This window comes from Narcine bancroftii, chromosome 3, assembly GCF_036971445.1.
Source record: "Narcine bancroftii isolate sNarBan1 chromosome 3, sNarBan1.hap1, whole genome shotgun sequence".
In the NCBI taxonomy this organism is placed as follows: domain Eukaryota; kingdom Metazoa; phylum Chordata; class Chondrichthyes; order Torpediniformes; family Narcinidae; genus Narcine; species Narcine bancroftii.
Genome location: NC_091471.1, coordinates 366908689 through 366924956, shown reverse-complemented (window position 1 = coordinate 366924956; position 16268 = coordinate 366908689). Strand labels below are relative to the sequence as shown.

Below are 16268 nucleotides of genomic sequence, written 5' to 3'. Positions count from 1 at the left end.
TCCAACTCTAACTGCCACTGCATGCAGTTTTGGTAAGACATCCTGTCTATCTGCATGGGTGCTTCAGTTAACATAGCGGTTAACGCAACGCTGTTACAGCTTCATCATCCAGGTTCGAATCCGATGTTGTCTGTGAGGAGTTTGTACATTCTTCCCGTGTCTGCATGGGTTTCCTCCGGGTGTTGCATGCTTCAAAAACATACAGGGTTGGACGGCATGGGCTTATGGGCCTGTTACTGTGCTGTATGTGTAAATTAAAATCTACCATATATACTTGTGTATTAATCAATCCCATGTAATAATTGACCCTCCCCCCAACACTTTTTTCACCCAAAAATCATGTGTTTTCCATAAGCCCATCTAAAATTCAATCCCCATATTTCTGGCCCTGACTGAGAATCCTCGCTCCGACTGGCTGGCCTCCGGAGCTCCCGATACCACGACTGCAGACTTAACACCCAGTCCCGGCCATCTGAGCTCCCAATGCATTGAACGGTGCAGGTACTTACCACAATCTGTATAAAAATCATAATTCTCCCCCGCCCCGCCAAATTTGAGCTGAAAAATCGATCCAAAATCCTCAACTATTGCACAAATATATACGGTAAATTAAATTACATGTGTTTTGACAGGTGGATGGTGTGTTCTAACACCTGGAATAATTTGCAATAGACTGCAAATTACCCCTATAAGCAGTCCATCAATGTGAAGATGTAAAACATAATGAGGAATCTGGTACATACTGGAGAAAGGTTGTGACAAAATTCTCATTTTGTGAAATTGTATACAAAGAACGGCTTAAAAGTTGCTCCTTCACCCCGATCATTAACCCAGGATACGGCCCCTTAAGTTACCTAAATTTGTAGCTATAATAGTTCACTTTTGTCTGACTGTGTCCCTTTCAGACCTGTTCAACGTTCAGAAATGATTCTTCCTAAGTGAAGAAAAGTGTAGCCAATAAATATTGCTGCCCCAATAAAATAGCTGGTGTAAAATTTCTGCAAATGATGCAGTAACAAAGTGGAAGTGAGCTGCTACAAGCCAGTTAATATGAAATAGAGGACAAATTTGCTTTGGAAAGATTATTTGTTTTGCATAGCAGAGATGCATAATTGGATAGCATTTTAATTAAAGTTTTAATAGGAAAATTATTTGTCCTCAATTTATGTTTGAAGATCTTACTTTTCACTGCAAATGCGCTGAATTAATTGTCCAGATCTTGCTTGCTTGTGCCAATGCTTCCGAATATTTAGCCACTTAAGTGGCAGTGAGTCTGGGATTTCCACACGCTTGCTGTCAAACAAGGAAGCCACCGACCTGTTGACAGAGGTGTGAGGCTGAATCCATTTGTTTGATCCGGTACTGGACTCTTCTAGGCTGTGCATAGTCTAGTGATGGAGCCCAGAGTTGCTGTGTTTCCCTTCATCATGTAAGTACATCACACACTCAGGTCCCACATGATTTATATCTCCGACAAAATCGAAAACCCCATTGATTTACATTTTTTAATTTAGACATACAGCACGGTAACAGGCCCTTTCGGCCCACACGCCGAATTTACACCCAACTGCCCATCAATCCCCGGTACGTCTTTTTTAAATAGTGGGAGGAAACCGGAGCACCTGGGGAAAACCCACACAGATCCAGGGAGAGTGTGCAAACTCCTGACAAACAGTGTAGAGTTCAAACCTCTGTCCCGGTCGCAGGTGCTGTAACTGCACTAACTGCTACGCTAACTGTGCCACCATAATACTGATTGTAAGACCTAGGAATCAGGATTACAAGGGCAAGTGTATTTTTCTTTTGTTTAATGGTTTTCATCTTTTGAGTATTTTATGGGTGTTTATCATTCATTTGAATATTATTTTTTTTTAATTTATGTTTTAAAATAATTTACTTCAGTTTGAATGATCTACAAATATCACTGAATATGGATCTTTTACAACAGGCAGTGCTAGGGAATAGGGCTTAGCCAGCTGTCGAAGCAATGAAAACTCAATGCAGAAGTCCTTTCATGGGAATCCTGAATGAGAAGGACTAGCAAGATAGGCTCTTTGCTTCCAAACCAGGCCTACGTGGCATGGCGTGGATAGATGGACATACACAAATGACATTTCCAGATGAGGGGACTAAAATAGAAAGCTCTGGTTCGTCTTTTTTCACCCTCCTTCCATTTAGATAATTGTCTTAAATACCAGTGTAAAAGATATTTGTCATTTAACCAAGATCTTGAACATTTTACAATTTATCAATAGAGAGCAGATGGGTATGAGGGAACAGAAGGAAATAGACACATTTGAATTTTATAGTTAGTAAAAACTAGTTTGTCCTTTCACACCATTCTGACCTCCATACATTCTAATATTTCTTACGGTACTATAAGATGCCAGTTTACATCTTGCAGCATGGCCAGACCTCATTTGTATCCGAGGGGGCTTGTTCTGGAGGACAAGATGCATAATAAGCCATGATCAATGGATTAAACAGAAGATTAGACTAATGTGAAGAGAAATGGCCTTTGGAGAGAAAGTACAGAGAAAGAGAGGAGTGTTAAACCTAAAACTATGTCACAAGATGTAAAAGGAGAACGTGTAAAGCTAACAATAGGAATTAAAAATCAGCTTAGAGAAACAGAGTAGTAAAAATGAACATAAATCCATAAAGTACAGCAGTAATTGAGAATGTAATGGAGAGCAGAGAAATATCAAACATTCAATAAGCACTGTGGATTCTTGTTCACAGTGTGAAAGCAAAATATCACCACAAAGGAATGTAAAGATAAGTCAAGGAGTAAGGAATGAAACATAACAGTATCCATGTAAATAAAATTGTAATGAAGAGAATAATGGGATTTAGATATGCGGCTGACTCCTTTCATCCTGAAGTAATAGAACAAATGGTCATTATTTTAGAAGTGCATTAATTTCAAGAATTGAGGAACTTGATGGAAAATTTGCCAATGCAATTCTGTTGTTTAAGATGGGAGGAAGAAGCAGCCAGCTAGCTGAAAATCAGCCAGTCAATCGTTAGTTTAGAGGAAGTTACTGAAGATGTTATCAGGAAAAGACGAATTGAATGCCTGAACCAAGAGGTGCCAATCAGAAAGGCAACATCCCTTTGCAGAAGTGTGCCCTTTTAGTACTTATATATCCATGATTCAGTTAGACCACGGATCCAGAAAATTCAATGTCCCCACCTAACACAATTCTAGTACTCCTAGTTCTGAACTTTTTAGTAAAACTAATTTCAATAACTTCCTTGGAGCAGCAATAGATTTAGGGAGACAGGAAGCGTGTCCAATTTCCATCGGTGTTTATTTGAAGAAATGCTTTGTTTACATGACTGGCCTGATTCAATTTTTAAGGTTTATGCCCCTTATTTTTATTGCCCTTTATTTTAATACTGCCTGCCAGTACAAATAAATTAACTCTATCCACTTTCCTGATTGGGTACTAATGATGTTGGGAACTATGAATAATGAAAACAATTTGAATATTTTATCAGTGATGTGGCACTCAGAGCTGAGTTGGGACAAAACATTCAGATAGATATCCAGGAAGGCACCTCACCAAGTCCAAATGCACCACTGTAAAAAGTAATCAACACTAGTAAAAGAATGTTGATCTCTATCTCAAAGTGTTCGGAGATGAGAATGTACACTGCCTCACTCTGATTCATGGTCCCTACTTAAAGCCTCTGAAAAGATTTATTGACCTTGGAGGAGACAGACAGCAGAATTGACTAAGTAGAATGGCAGAAGTGTTCATTTCTGGCAATCGATGGCAAATACAGTATAATCCCTGTTATCCGGAATTTAAGCAACCGGCAGCCTCAAGCAATCAGAAAATAAATTTCAGAAAATAAATATGTAAAAAATATGAACGTTAAAAAATTGGTTCCTCCTAGTGGTCAGTTCGCCAATCCATGCACTGCACAATCTCAAGCAAAATCCGGCGTCTAGCAATCCCCATAAGTGCCTGATACTTAGGGTTTTACTGTACTTGATTTGAAATTCTCTTGTTTAGCCATGATCTGAGTGGCACGTATAAAGTAACAAATGGGTACAATGATCTGGATGCATGGAAACTATTGACACTGGTGGAGGAATTCAGAACAAAAGAGCAGAATGAAACTAGAGTTTTACCATTAAGAATGGAAATTTTGATGTTAAAAATAGAAAAATTGGAACTCTTTGGGAGAAAAAGAACATATGAAAGTGTTTTGAGCCAGCTTTTATGAATGCTGTCCTTGTGTTGCTTTTCAATGCCAATCCTTTGAGTTAGCGGGTCAGGTAACATCTGTGGAGAGAGAAATGAAGTTAATGTCTCAGCTGAATGAACCCATGTGAGAATTGGAGAAAGGTGGAAAGAAAAAGATCTTGGAATGCCGATCTTGAATCCAGAGTATTAAGAGACCGAAAATAAGGGGAAATGAGGAAACAAAAGGCAAAATCTGTGATCGGATAGAAAGTGGCAAAAATGATTATTGAAAGTAAATACAAATGCTAGGAGTATTCAACAGGTCAGGAGCATTTGTGGTGAGAAACTGAATCAATGTTTCAATTGTATTTAATAAGAAGTTCTGATGAAGTGTTATTTAACTGAAATGTTTTTTTCTCTTCCTTTTTCTGTTCAAACTGCCTGAACTACCACGTATTTCTAGCATTTTCAATTTGTACTTCACATTTCATTTCTACTGGCTGAGCGAGTTAAAGTAGCTACTTTGTGCCTGTAAATGGACCCCTGATAACACACATTATTATGATTCCTCTCTGGTTTCCTGGAGAAATTAAGTGATACGATTCTTTAAAACATTTATCAATCCAAATATGAACAAATTCATACTGGGTATCCTTATTTGAATGTAACATGAAATAAAGACTAACATTTTTTTGAAAATACTGTCTTACCAGAGAATAAAAACTGCTCACAAATCTTCACTAATTTCTTAAGATCATCTGTATTTATTATTCATGCTACAGTTGCAATCTGAAGCTCAATAAAATCTGCAAAGAAAATCATTCATAGCTGAGTTCCCCAAATAATATATTCATGCTACAATGTTGTGGGACTTGAGTTTTCAGTTAACATTTCACTCCTTCTTAAGTATCTTGTATAAAATTTCCATCATGACCTTGCAATTCTGCACCCTGCTTCTCTACATTAGCCATGCCAACAGGAGCCTTATCTCACCAGGTAATCACAACAGTTTTGGATGTCAACAATCACACAGTTTGAGCTGGGAGGACTTTTTATTTCTGTCTCAGTGTCAAAGCGCCAGTCTCGCACAAACTGCTCCATTGTACAGCATTATAACCATGAATTAGTGGAATCTATCTGAGAGTTTTTTTGTGTGGGTGAGAGTGAAAGAGGGAAGGAGGTGATTGTGGGAGAGGCAAATCCATGATTAAAAAGTACCTTCAGGCTCTCTGGATTTAAGATGCAACTTCGGTGTGAAAACCTCAGTATTCTTCCCATTGTGCACTGAAACATTCAGAGCCTGGAGAATGTCAATCTCCAGTCAAGAGCTGCCAAAATGAAACCTCTTTTGGCATTGGTTAGCACATCTGCAACAGGTTGCAAACTATATGTATGCAGTATATAATTCTCAGTTACTTGATCATTTTGAACTCTACATGCCTTCTGGGGACAGGATATATTAAGGAAGGTTAAAATTGAACAGGTTTCACTTGACAAAGAAATCTTACTTCTTGTTGAGTTGGAGTGAACGTAGAGCGAGGCTGCAGTTTTGCTCATTAGTAGAGCATTGCTCTTTGATCAAATTAGATTTATTGGTGGTATTTTATGATCAAAAATGCAAAAGGTAATTCATCCTGTTCCTATCACTTTGCAGAGTGGTGTACCAGGACGGGTTTTATGGGGCAGAAATTTACGTGAGTATCGTTTTCAAACTGAATTGTTGTCAACTGATCAGCAAAAGTGTTTGCTGGCTATTGTCACCATGTGGTGCAAACTAGGGCTTCGGTACCATCTGGTCTGACAAGTGAAATCGTTGAGTTAAACATACTACTTTCGGATCAATAAGTCTACCTTTTTGGAGGCAGGTATATGATCAGATTTAAAACATAGTCATCGTGCCTGGCGAGAGACACTTAACATAGCTGATATCAAATAAAAGGTAGGATTGTTTGAATCTAGAATTGGTTTGGAAAGAACCAGCTAAATTAGATTTCAAATTTCAAATTGATTGTCAGAGAACATACATGACATCACATACAACCCTGAGATTCTTTCTCCTCTTTTAGTATTCTTAACCCAGTACGAATGAATTAAATAAATAATCATTATCAAAATGAAACTGAATAATTTTAAACAAGTTTATCCCATGAAGTAACTCTGAAAACAGTTGTTGCAGAGGAAGGTTATAATTAAGCATAAATAAATCCTCAAAAATAACATTCAAATCTGACCATTATCAGTTGGAACTAGAATCTGAATCATTTTTCTCATGAAAGAATTTTAGCCAAAGCAAAAAAGAAAGCATTAAAAACAGAAAGCTTTTCAAGATATAGGAGGTTCCCTCCTGTATGTAAATACTGCTAGAAGATAGTAAGTTTACAATACTTAATACATATAGAGAGCCAGAAATTACCACCAAGCTTGACAGAACGAGAACCAGTAATAACAATTATTTTAAGTTCTAAAATACATTTACTACAAACAGGTTGAGACTACTGTAACATAACTAGTGTATGGACAGAATGTTTTCACACAATGCTCATACAGTTCAAAACACTGAGGTCCTAGTGACAAAATGGACCCCAGTAGACTAGTGTCAGGTGTTAAAATTAATCTCCCACTGGTTTTAAAATTGCATTGAAGCTGGTGTTAATGCTAAAGAATTTAGCCAATATTAGTGTAGGGTGGCTTTGTTGTACTGCCTAGAAGCATTGAACCTTTTGGCACTTTTGGATAGGATTTTCCACAAGCCTTTAATTTTTATTTTCAAGATTTAAGGAACAATTTTGTAACCGTTAGGCAATGATTATTGAGTCTTTTATTCAATAAGGTCACTAATGTGGATCTGGTTTAAACCTCTGATGGTATGATTAGATCACAACAGCTAAGTAAAGATATCCTGTATAAAGGCAGGTGTACTCTTACAGATGGAGAATCCAAAGAAGGGGATTTTCTGTTGAAGTCCATAACAGTGTGATGTTCCTCCATGCACGCATTCCACCTCATGTTCAGAAAACTCTGGCCTGTCATATTTTTTTGGATCTAAAAGCCATGTCTAAACGTTTGCATCCTTCCATGACTCTCTTCAGAGATTTGCAAAAACCTTCGCCGTCTTACTTGACTGGGAAAGCCTGAAATGTCTAAATGTCTAGCAAAAATTGATGATCCGTCTTTTAGAGCAGATTTGCAATTATTTTTCGCAAAGCTTTTAATTACCCAGTTATTAAATCTTTTTACCTCCATTCTTCATGGTTTGTTTGATTGCCTCATTGTTATTCATTAGCCATGATCAGAACACCAAACTGCAGCACACAACAGGCTTATTGGGCTAAAAAGATAATGAATGGCTTTCCAGCTACAGTTGCAGTGACTAAGTTAAGAACTGCAATTCGCAAAACATGCGTATACATTTTTTGCAAGCTAAAAATTGAAAATGCTGGAAATGCCAGCAGGTCAGATTACATGTGTGAAGACAGAAACAGTTAACGTTTCAAGGAGATGTATTTTCACCAGAATGTTTCAAGTAAATGAGCCTTCATCCTGTGAAAGGTTCTCCTCTTAAAACATGAACTGTGTTTCATTCCCCACAGATGCTGCCTGCACTGCTCGGTGTTTCCAGCAAATCTGGTTTTCATTTCAGATTTGAACACAAACATTTGTTTTTTTGCTTTTAGGGTCAAATTTTTCAGTCACAATCAACATATATTTTACAGACATTGGCAGCCTTCCTCTACATCATTTTGCTGTCATTAATTCTGCTTTACTTCTCTTGTTCATTGTGATAACAAGTATATATGTCAATATTTATCATTGCCAAATGAGTTTAAGTAGATAGTTCTCAATATTGTTTAAACAGATCCGTGAATAATCTATGGATTATGGGTTGTGTCTCTAGGCTGTGGGAACATTACTGTGAGAATGGTGGTGGGGGAATAGAGGTCTGAGCTATGTGTGGGTGGTATCAGTAAACAATACACAACGGGCAAAAGTTACCAGCAGATTGTTCAACACAATCTGTAAACCACACCGGGGGAGTGGAAGGGGAAGGACCACTTTTAAATAAAAGTAAAACATGAAAGTCTGCAGACGCTGTGGTTGGTGAAAAATGCTGGAGAAACTCAATGGGTCAAATAGGAACAAAGATAAAGAAACAAAACCATCATTTTGGGCTCGAGCCCTTCATCGAGGTATGGACAAAATATGGGCAGGCACCTCAACAAAATGGTGGGGGGGGGAGGAGTTTCTATCCCTATCTCCCCATCCATCTGTCTCCTTTCCTCCAGCTCTCCACCCCCTTCCCTCTCCATTCACAGAGCCATCTCCCCTCCCCCTGTTTGCAGGTGTGCCCTCCCACCCTTATCCGCCTATTCCATCCTGCCTGTGGGACTGTGATCTTCCCCCCCTGCCCACATTTTGTCCACACCTTGATGAAGGGCTCAAGTCTGAATCATTGATTATGTATCTTTACCCTTGCTGGATAAAGTATACTTTGACCTGCTGAGTTCTCCAACTTTAGACCAGCTTTAATATATTGCACAACTCTTTAGTGTGAAATAGTTTTTAAGTTTGTGGCCCATTAGGTCAGCCACTGCTTTTCATTGCAGCCAATATTCATATTATAATGGTTGTCATGGAAATAACTCGCCTCAGGCTGCACGACAGTGCAATATCCCAAAAGGCTGCCACTCACATGCAGGGCTGAGGCTCCTTTGCTACCATCAGCATAAAAGAGGTGCCCTCATTTCCATGCTATAAAACATCATATAAAATAACAAATTAACGGTTGTAAACAAATTGATTAATTAAGGATGAAAGCTGTCGTTTAAAAAATGATGAAGGAGTCCAAGGACAGTGGGTGAACATACATAGGTCCAGTAGACAGAGGCAGTCAAGAGGGAAGTAAAATTCCAGCAAAAAGAAGCAAGGGAATGCCTGCAAATATGTTGTATGATTAATTATACAAATTCTGAATTTCACTGCTTACTTATGCTGGGTGCTTGCTTTGTTCCCTGACTGTAAGTGTCTCAGGGATCAAATGCGCAACTTGTCTGCTTTTGTCCACATGAAGGATGATTATGTCATTTCACCCCAAGTCTAAAGAGCTGTGGATGTGAATTTTATGCAATTACATTGGTTCAGAGCAAGCTTAATACCTCGCCCAGAATGTTAGGCATGCAGAAATCAACTCATATTCTGATATCTTTTGTTTCGAATGCATCTGAGTCCTGCACTGTTTTGCACTAGGTGGGCTGAATGGCCTCCTCCCATGTTGTAAAACTCAGTGGGTCAAATTGCCTTATTCAGATAAAGCCCATATTATCCGGAATTCAAGCAACTGGCAGTCTCAAGCAATCGGCAAAAAAATTGCAGAAAATAAAATACAGATAGACCCCTACTTACGATGGCCCAACATACGATATTTCAAAGTTGCAATGGTTCTGTTCTCATGTTTTACGGTGGAATTTGGTGTTTTTTGGTAAAATATTGTGTTATTTCGGCAAATGTCATGGGTATTTTTTAGCAAATCTCACTTTTTTTGGAGAAATCTCACTTTTTTTTGCAAATTTTTCTTTTTTACATCAAGTCTCACATTTTTTTCACCCAATTTCAATTTACGCTGCTTTCAACTTACAATGCGGGTCCCGGAACCAAATCCCATTGTAAGTCGTGGTCTACCTATAGGTAGAAATATGGATTTAAAATTGGTGCGTCTTGCTGTTAGTTCACCAATCACGCAACACTCAGACTCAAGCAACTGGAAAATTAATTTATCCGGAATCTAACAATTCCCCACAGGTGCTGGATACTGTACTTAGTTTTGTGATTTCAAGAAAATAATAAAAAATAATAAAAAATCATATGTGTCACATGAATGGGTAGAATTTCCGATTAAATTATTGACTTTACTCCCCTTATGAAATCCCTAAGCATGTTTGCAAAGTCTACCCACTATTTTTTTCATACTGTTTCCAATGTACCAATGCTCAAGTTTATTCATTCATTAATACCTAGCCAAAACCTTGATGAACAATAAGCTTTTGGAAGTTTTTAACATAAAATTGTACTAGAGTGGACGTGCAACTTTCAGTGAACACACCCCGAAAGTTATAAAGGAGATGGCAACAATATTCTGTCAACAATAAGTTTGCTGAAATTTCATAAAGACTCATGAAATTTGCGCAAGTGAAGTACTGGTCCATATAATATGGCCACAGGTGCAAAAGTTCGATACCTGATGTGGTTCTGTACATGCATTTTGCTCCATCTTCAACATTTGTTTCCATGATTTCAATGGAACCGAATTTCAGAAACAAATTCAACACACATATGCCATTACCTTATGCATTTACTGCCTGCAGCCTTGGGAGAGTTTCTATCCTCCCTGCTTTCTCTTCTATAACTCCAAAAATTAAACTTTCACCCTCCTTTCGTCCATCTCCCCACTGTCTTTTATTCCTTTCACTGTCTCCCAACTCTAACCCACTGGCTTCAACTGTTCATCATCCTCACTCCTATGTGATCCACCTATCACCTACTGACTCTCCTCTTTCTTCAATACTGCCTATCTTTCCTTTCACATGTCTGAAGCAGAGTTTCGACGCAAAGCATCAATTATCCACTTCCCTCCATGAACACTGCCCGTCCAATTGATTTCCTCCAGCAGTTCAAGATTCCAGTATTTAAGAATCTCCAAATCAGTTTTTTGATGTCTAAGGCATCCCTCTTTGCTCACTGCCTCTTCCCCCTTTTTTTTCCAAGTTCTTCCCCCCTCCACCTGTATTCACCTCTCACCTGCCAGTTCACGCTCCTACCCCATCTGCCCACCTTTTCCTTCAGGCTTTTGGGCTCTTTCTTGCGATTCCTGATGAAGGGTTACCGTCTGAAACATTGACTTCCATGGATGCTGTCTGACCCACCAAGTTCCTCCAGCATTTTGTGTGTTGCCCATTGTTTAGATTTTTTCTCTGCTGTATTTGAAAAGAGACCAAAAACAAAAAGAATTGGCAAAAACAAAAAGAATTGGCAAAATATAACCATATAACAATTACAGTATGGAAAAAGGCCCTCTCAGCCCTTCTAGTCCGCACCGATTTAAGAGAACTCCACTAGTCCCACCTACCTGCTCCCATTCCATAACCCTCCAAACCCCTCACCTCCATCCACTCATCTAACCTTCTCTTAAATGAGAAAATTGGCCCTGCTTCAACCACCTCTTCCGGAAGGTCATTCCACTCAGTCACCACTCTCTGAGTGAAGAAGTTTCCCCTCAAGTTACTTCTAAACTTTCATCCCCAAACCCTCATTCTAATCTCATCTTCCCTCAAGGGGAAGAGCCTATTCACATCTTCTCTGTCTATCCCCCTCATAATTTTATATAGCTCGATCAAATCACACCTCAACCTTCTACACTCCAATGACTAAAGACCAAGTCAACTCAATCTTTCCTTGTATTAACCATTTAACCATATAACCATTTACGGAGTGGAAACAGGCCATGTTGGCCTTTCGAGTCCGTACCGGTTCACTGATTTTGTGCGCCCTCTTCAGGCATTGGTCCCGGTCGATCTTCATTCAATAACGATGGACGAATTCACTGCAGGTGGAATCAGTCGCAGAAATGTTTGTGAAACGTGCAGTTCTTGATACTTCAATCCAGGCCACATTTTAGTAAATCTTCTCTGCACCCTCTCAACCTTATCAATATCCTTCCTATAATTTGGGGACCAGAACTGCACGCAATGTTCCAAATTTGGCCTCACCAATGCCTTGAACAGTCTCAACATCACCTCCCAGCTCCAATATCAATGCGAGCATACCCAAAATCTTCTTCAACACCCTATCTACATGAGAATCCACTTTCCTTTATCTCAAGATCTCTGTATTCCTCAATGCCCTCCCCTTCACTGCATGTGTCCCGTTTTGATTATTCCTCCCAAAATGAAGCACTCACACTTATCGATATTAAACTCCATCGGCCAGTGATTTGAAAATAGCCTCCAAGAAAATGCAATTCAAGGAATCGTTTATGGGAGACTCTAACTTAGAACAAGTCACTTTGATAGCCCAATGGAACAAAAAAAAAGACTACATCATTGTAAATGGAAAAGAGAGACAAAGAAATTAGTTGAACATGAAAATCACTTTAATCATAATTAAATATGTTAACATCCAGGGCAAAATGGATGATGTAAACCTGTTGCCTGACCACTGAGGTGGATGAGTTGATCCAAACATTGCCTCCTTTCAGAGACTAACAAAGTGAATTAAGTTTAAAGTTATTCCATCCAATCCCTCTGGGCAGACGGTCAGCCTCACCGTTAGGGCAACACTGTTACTTCGTCATAATTAGGATTTGAACCCCGCCCTGTCCATAAGGAATTTGTATGTTATCCCCGTGTCTGTGTGGGCTTACCCCAGGGGCTCCAGTTTACTCCCACTCTTCAAAACGTGCCGGAGTTGGAGGTCAATTGTGTGTAATTGGGCAGCCCGGACCCGAAAGGGCCTGTTAGCGTGCTGTATGTCTAAAAAAAAAATTAAAAGCAATCTAAGCAGTCTCCCTATATCTACTATTGTAGCAAAAAAATCCAAAATATTTTGAATAAATTGGATTTAAAAAGGGAGCCCTAATCCTGAGAGAGGAGAGAGAGAGAGAGCGAGAGAAACTATGCATTCAGTGTATTGGGGTCTGGTCCCAGATTGTCAGTGCACCAAGAGGAAATTACCACAGATTTATTGTCTGCAGTAGATTGTGAAGAAACAACCATTAACAACCATTAACTTTGGGAGGAGGGCTGCTGTTTAGGGATCATTTAAGATCCTTGTGAAAGGTTTATGAGAGATTTATATGAAGAGCTGTATAATTGAAGCTATCTTCAACATGATTTCTCTTACCTTTTAATTTAATTTCTAGGTTAATATTTAAAAGAAATCCTATCTGAATGTTAATGAGCCTAAAACTCCCATAAGGGGGAGGGAGGGAATGACTTTATTAGACAGGCAGCCCTCAGCGGGACCCTGCAATACCCAGTCCCATTCATTCAATTACTGTTTAAAAAGTGAATGAGATGGCATGATGCCAGGCGCCCAGGCTGTAGTCCCAGTCTTTTAATTAACACTGTGTTTCATGTGGTGAGGGGTATAACTGTATTGAGGTTTCAGATCAATCTGTCAATGCCATGATCTCCTTTATCAAAGTCTCAGCACTACCTGATTCCCCAAGAGGAGGCATTGCCGTGACACTGAACACTTTCCCAGATCATCCACTGAGCCGGAGTTTCAGCATCGCCTGCATGTCCATTCAAGCAATTCAAGTCCGAGCACAAATTCCCATGATTTTACCTGTGGTGCCATCTAACTTCAGGAAGTTTGACCGTGTGAAAACCAGTCCTTTTGTCCAAAATAACGAGAAGTCACTACTTTCTAGGGAGAACATCTCAACCACCAATGGATTCCCACTGTTAATAAGATTTGTTCAGGGGTCCTCTGATAAATTGGACATTTTTACTTTCATTAAATGTTCCAATGAACAGTTATGAACTGTTCTAACAGTTACAAAGGTCACAACACAAGACAAGGAGCAGGTGAACCCAGCTGCATTGTCTTCTCTGCAGTTGACACTGAGCACATTCTTCCCTTGTTGTTTTCACTTAATTCCATTAAGCTTGGAAGGAAAAGTTCTGTGTTTCCTTCAGCATGGTAAAGCTCAGCTGTGTCTGCCGCAATAGCGTGGATCTCCCAGAGGCCACCGCCTTCAATTCCCTGTCCCATTCCCTTGCTGACATTTATGTCCATGGTGTCTGGGGCCAGCACTATTAGGCTAACTAGGCAGACCTCAGAGAAGCATAGTTGAAGAGAGCATATTGTGCCCCACAGTTCAGGTAGGCCAAGGGGAGGGTTCAGAGTTGGCGTAGGGAGCTCCTGACTGACTCTGAACCCTCCCCGGCCTACACCGGAGCTCCTGACAACTGAGTCCCCACTCTGAACCCTCCCCTGTCCCCTCGGCCGACCGCGCACACACACACCAGAGTCTGATGTGCATGTGCAGTAGTAGACCGAGGGGAGGGTTTGGAGTTGGCATCAGGGGTTCTGGTGTGTGCCTGTAAACTGACTGCTGAGGGGAGTTTTATGTAAGCCTAAATGTGCATTTGGCTGTTTGAATAAGTGAAGTATTTACACTTATTGTTCCAATAATTCTAACATCGGTCTGAGCAATTTATCAACCCTTCATCAAGAAAAGTCGGTCGGTCCATGACCAGCCCCTCTTGAGAGGGTCATAATTCATAAGGAGGAACCAAGTAGATTTGAGACCAAGATGGTCCGGGGTAACTCGTTAAGGATCGTTCAGGACAGGTACTAGCTGGTTTCTAATAGCAGAATAAATATCAATGAGAAACAAAAATATATAAATTCTTAAAGGAAATCAACTCAGCAATTACTCCAGGCTATTTTTATCATTATATTAATGATTTTGTTATCCTAGTTGTCAAAGTTTCATAAAACATGAGAACCAAAAGGCAGACTAGCAGAAAAACATTCTTAAATTTCCATTCATAAAACCATGTTGAAATTATATAGTTCCATTTTGCTCAGGTTCTCTATCAATTTACTGCAAGTTCTCACAGTTGTTCCGGACAGTTCTTAAGGAGACATGTCACCAACTTCATTATTGCTCTCATTGATGCCGCCTCACACTGGGGCAATGGATAGAGCTTCTACCTCCCAACTCCAGCCATCTGGACTCTGCCCTGAACACTGGCCCTGTCTGTGTGAAGTTTGCACCTTCTTCCTGTGACCACGTGAACTTACTCCGGATACTTCAATTTCCTCTCGAATCTAAAAGATGTGGGCAGGTAGATTATTGGCCATTGCTGTCATGTGTAACTGAGTTGTAGAATCTGGGGGGAAATTATAGAAATGTGGGAAAATAAAAAAAGGGAATAGCATAGGTTCGTAAAAATGGTTACGGGGAAGTCAGAGCAAACGTGATGGGCCAAAGGGGCATTTTCATACTACATCATTCTTGCGGGGAAAAAAGGACCCTGGAAGGTATATAGACTAAAGGTGGGTGAAGTAAAGGGTTTGAACATTGTGTTGCCCTTGGCGGAGGGATGCATTCTACCCAGTGCCCTTTAGTTCAAAATGATTTGTGCGCCAAAATATTTTCTTGTGTATTTGAGAAAGATAATCAAAGATCGATGTATTATTTATTCTTGGAATTTAAAATAAATTTAGCAGTTTTGTGCTTTTCATTTTTTCTCCAAAACAACTGTTTTTGAAAATCGAATTTGGTTTTTTTTTGCCTTGGGCGCAAAATAGTCTGACACCGGCCTTGATGGTCTCGTTCACTGCCAGACTGAAGCCACCTGCAAATTGGAGGAACAACACCTCATCTTCCATCTGGGCACCCTCCCACCAGATAGCATTATCCAACTTCTCTGATTTTTATTAACCCACCCCGTCACCTTTCCCCCAGCTCTGTCTGTCTGCCCCCCTCTCTCTCTCTCTCTCTCTCTCTCTCTCTCTCTCTCTCTCTCGCTCTCCTCCCCTCCTCCCTTTTCCCTATGTCTCCTTTCACAGAGCCCAAATCATTTCTCACCTTTCCTCTTATCATAGCCAATTAACACTTTTTGGCTGCTACGACTAGACTCCTCCCCCCTTCCATTCTCCTCCCTTAAACTTTCGTCTTTAACTAAGATGCTTGCCTGCCTTTTGCTTATACCCTGAAGAAGGCCTCAGGCCCAAAAAGTTCGTAATATCTCTTTACCTCCCGTGGACGCTGCGAGACCGGCTGAGTTCCTCCAGCGTTTCTGAGTGTTTTTACTACAACCTCAGCATCTGCAGACTTTCGTGTTTGACTGCAACAGTATAGTAGCAGTGCAACAAAACATTGTTTTCTTCAGTCTGGTATTACCGATTAATGCATTGGAGAGGGAAGGACAGATGGTTTCTGGGCACGTCTGTTCTCCAATGTGTCACTTATAAATACATCTGTATTATTTAAGACCTCTTCCATTGCAGTTCAAGCTGAGCACCAGGCAGTACCACCAAATCCATAACACCATTATGTTT

General features: G+C 39.9%; 1 protein-coding gene across 14 annotated transcripts in view; it reads left to right on the top strand.

Moving 5' to 3' along the window:
- The window catches only part of rbfox3a (RNA binding fox-1 homolog 3a), a 644989-nt gene that overhangs the window by 587946 nt on the left and 40775 nt on the right, over positions 1-16268 (top strand). For all 14 annotated transcript variants that reach the window (XR_011354963.1, XR_011354964.1, XM_069930251.1 and 11 more), the window contains one exon: positions 5854-5893. Coding sequence is in view for 12 of the 14 variants with exons in the window: in XM_069930251.1 (XP_069786352.1) it covers positions 5854-5893 (40 nt within the window). In the remaining 2 variants the exon portion in view is untranslated. The remainder of the gene's footprint in view (positions 1-5853; positions 5894-16268) is intronic.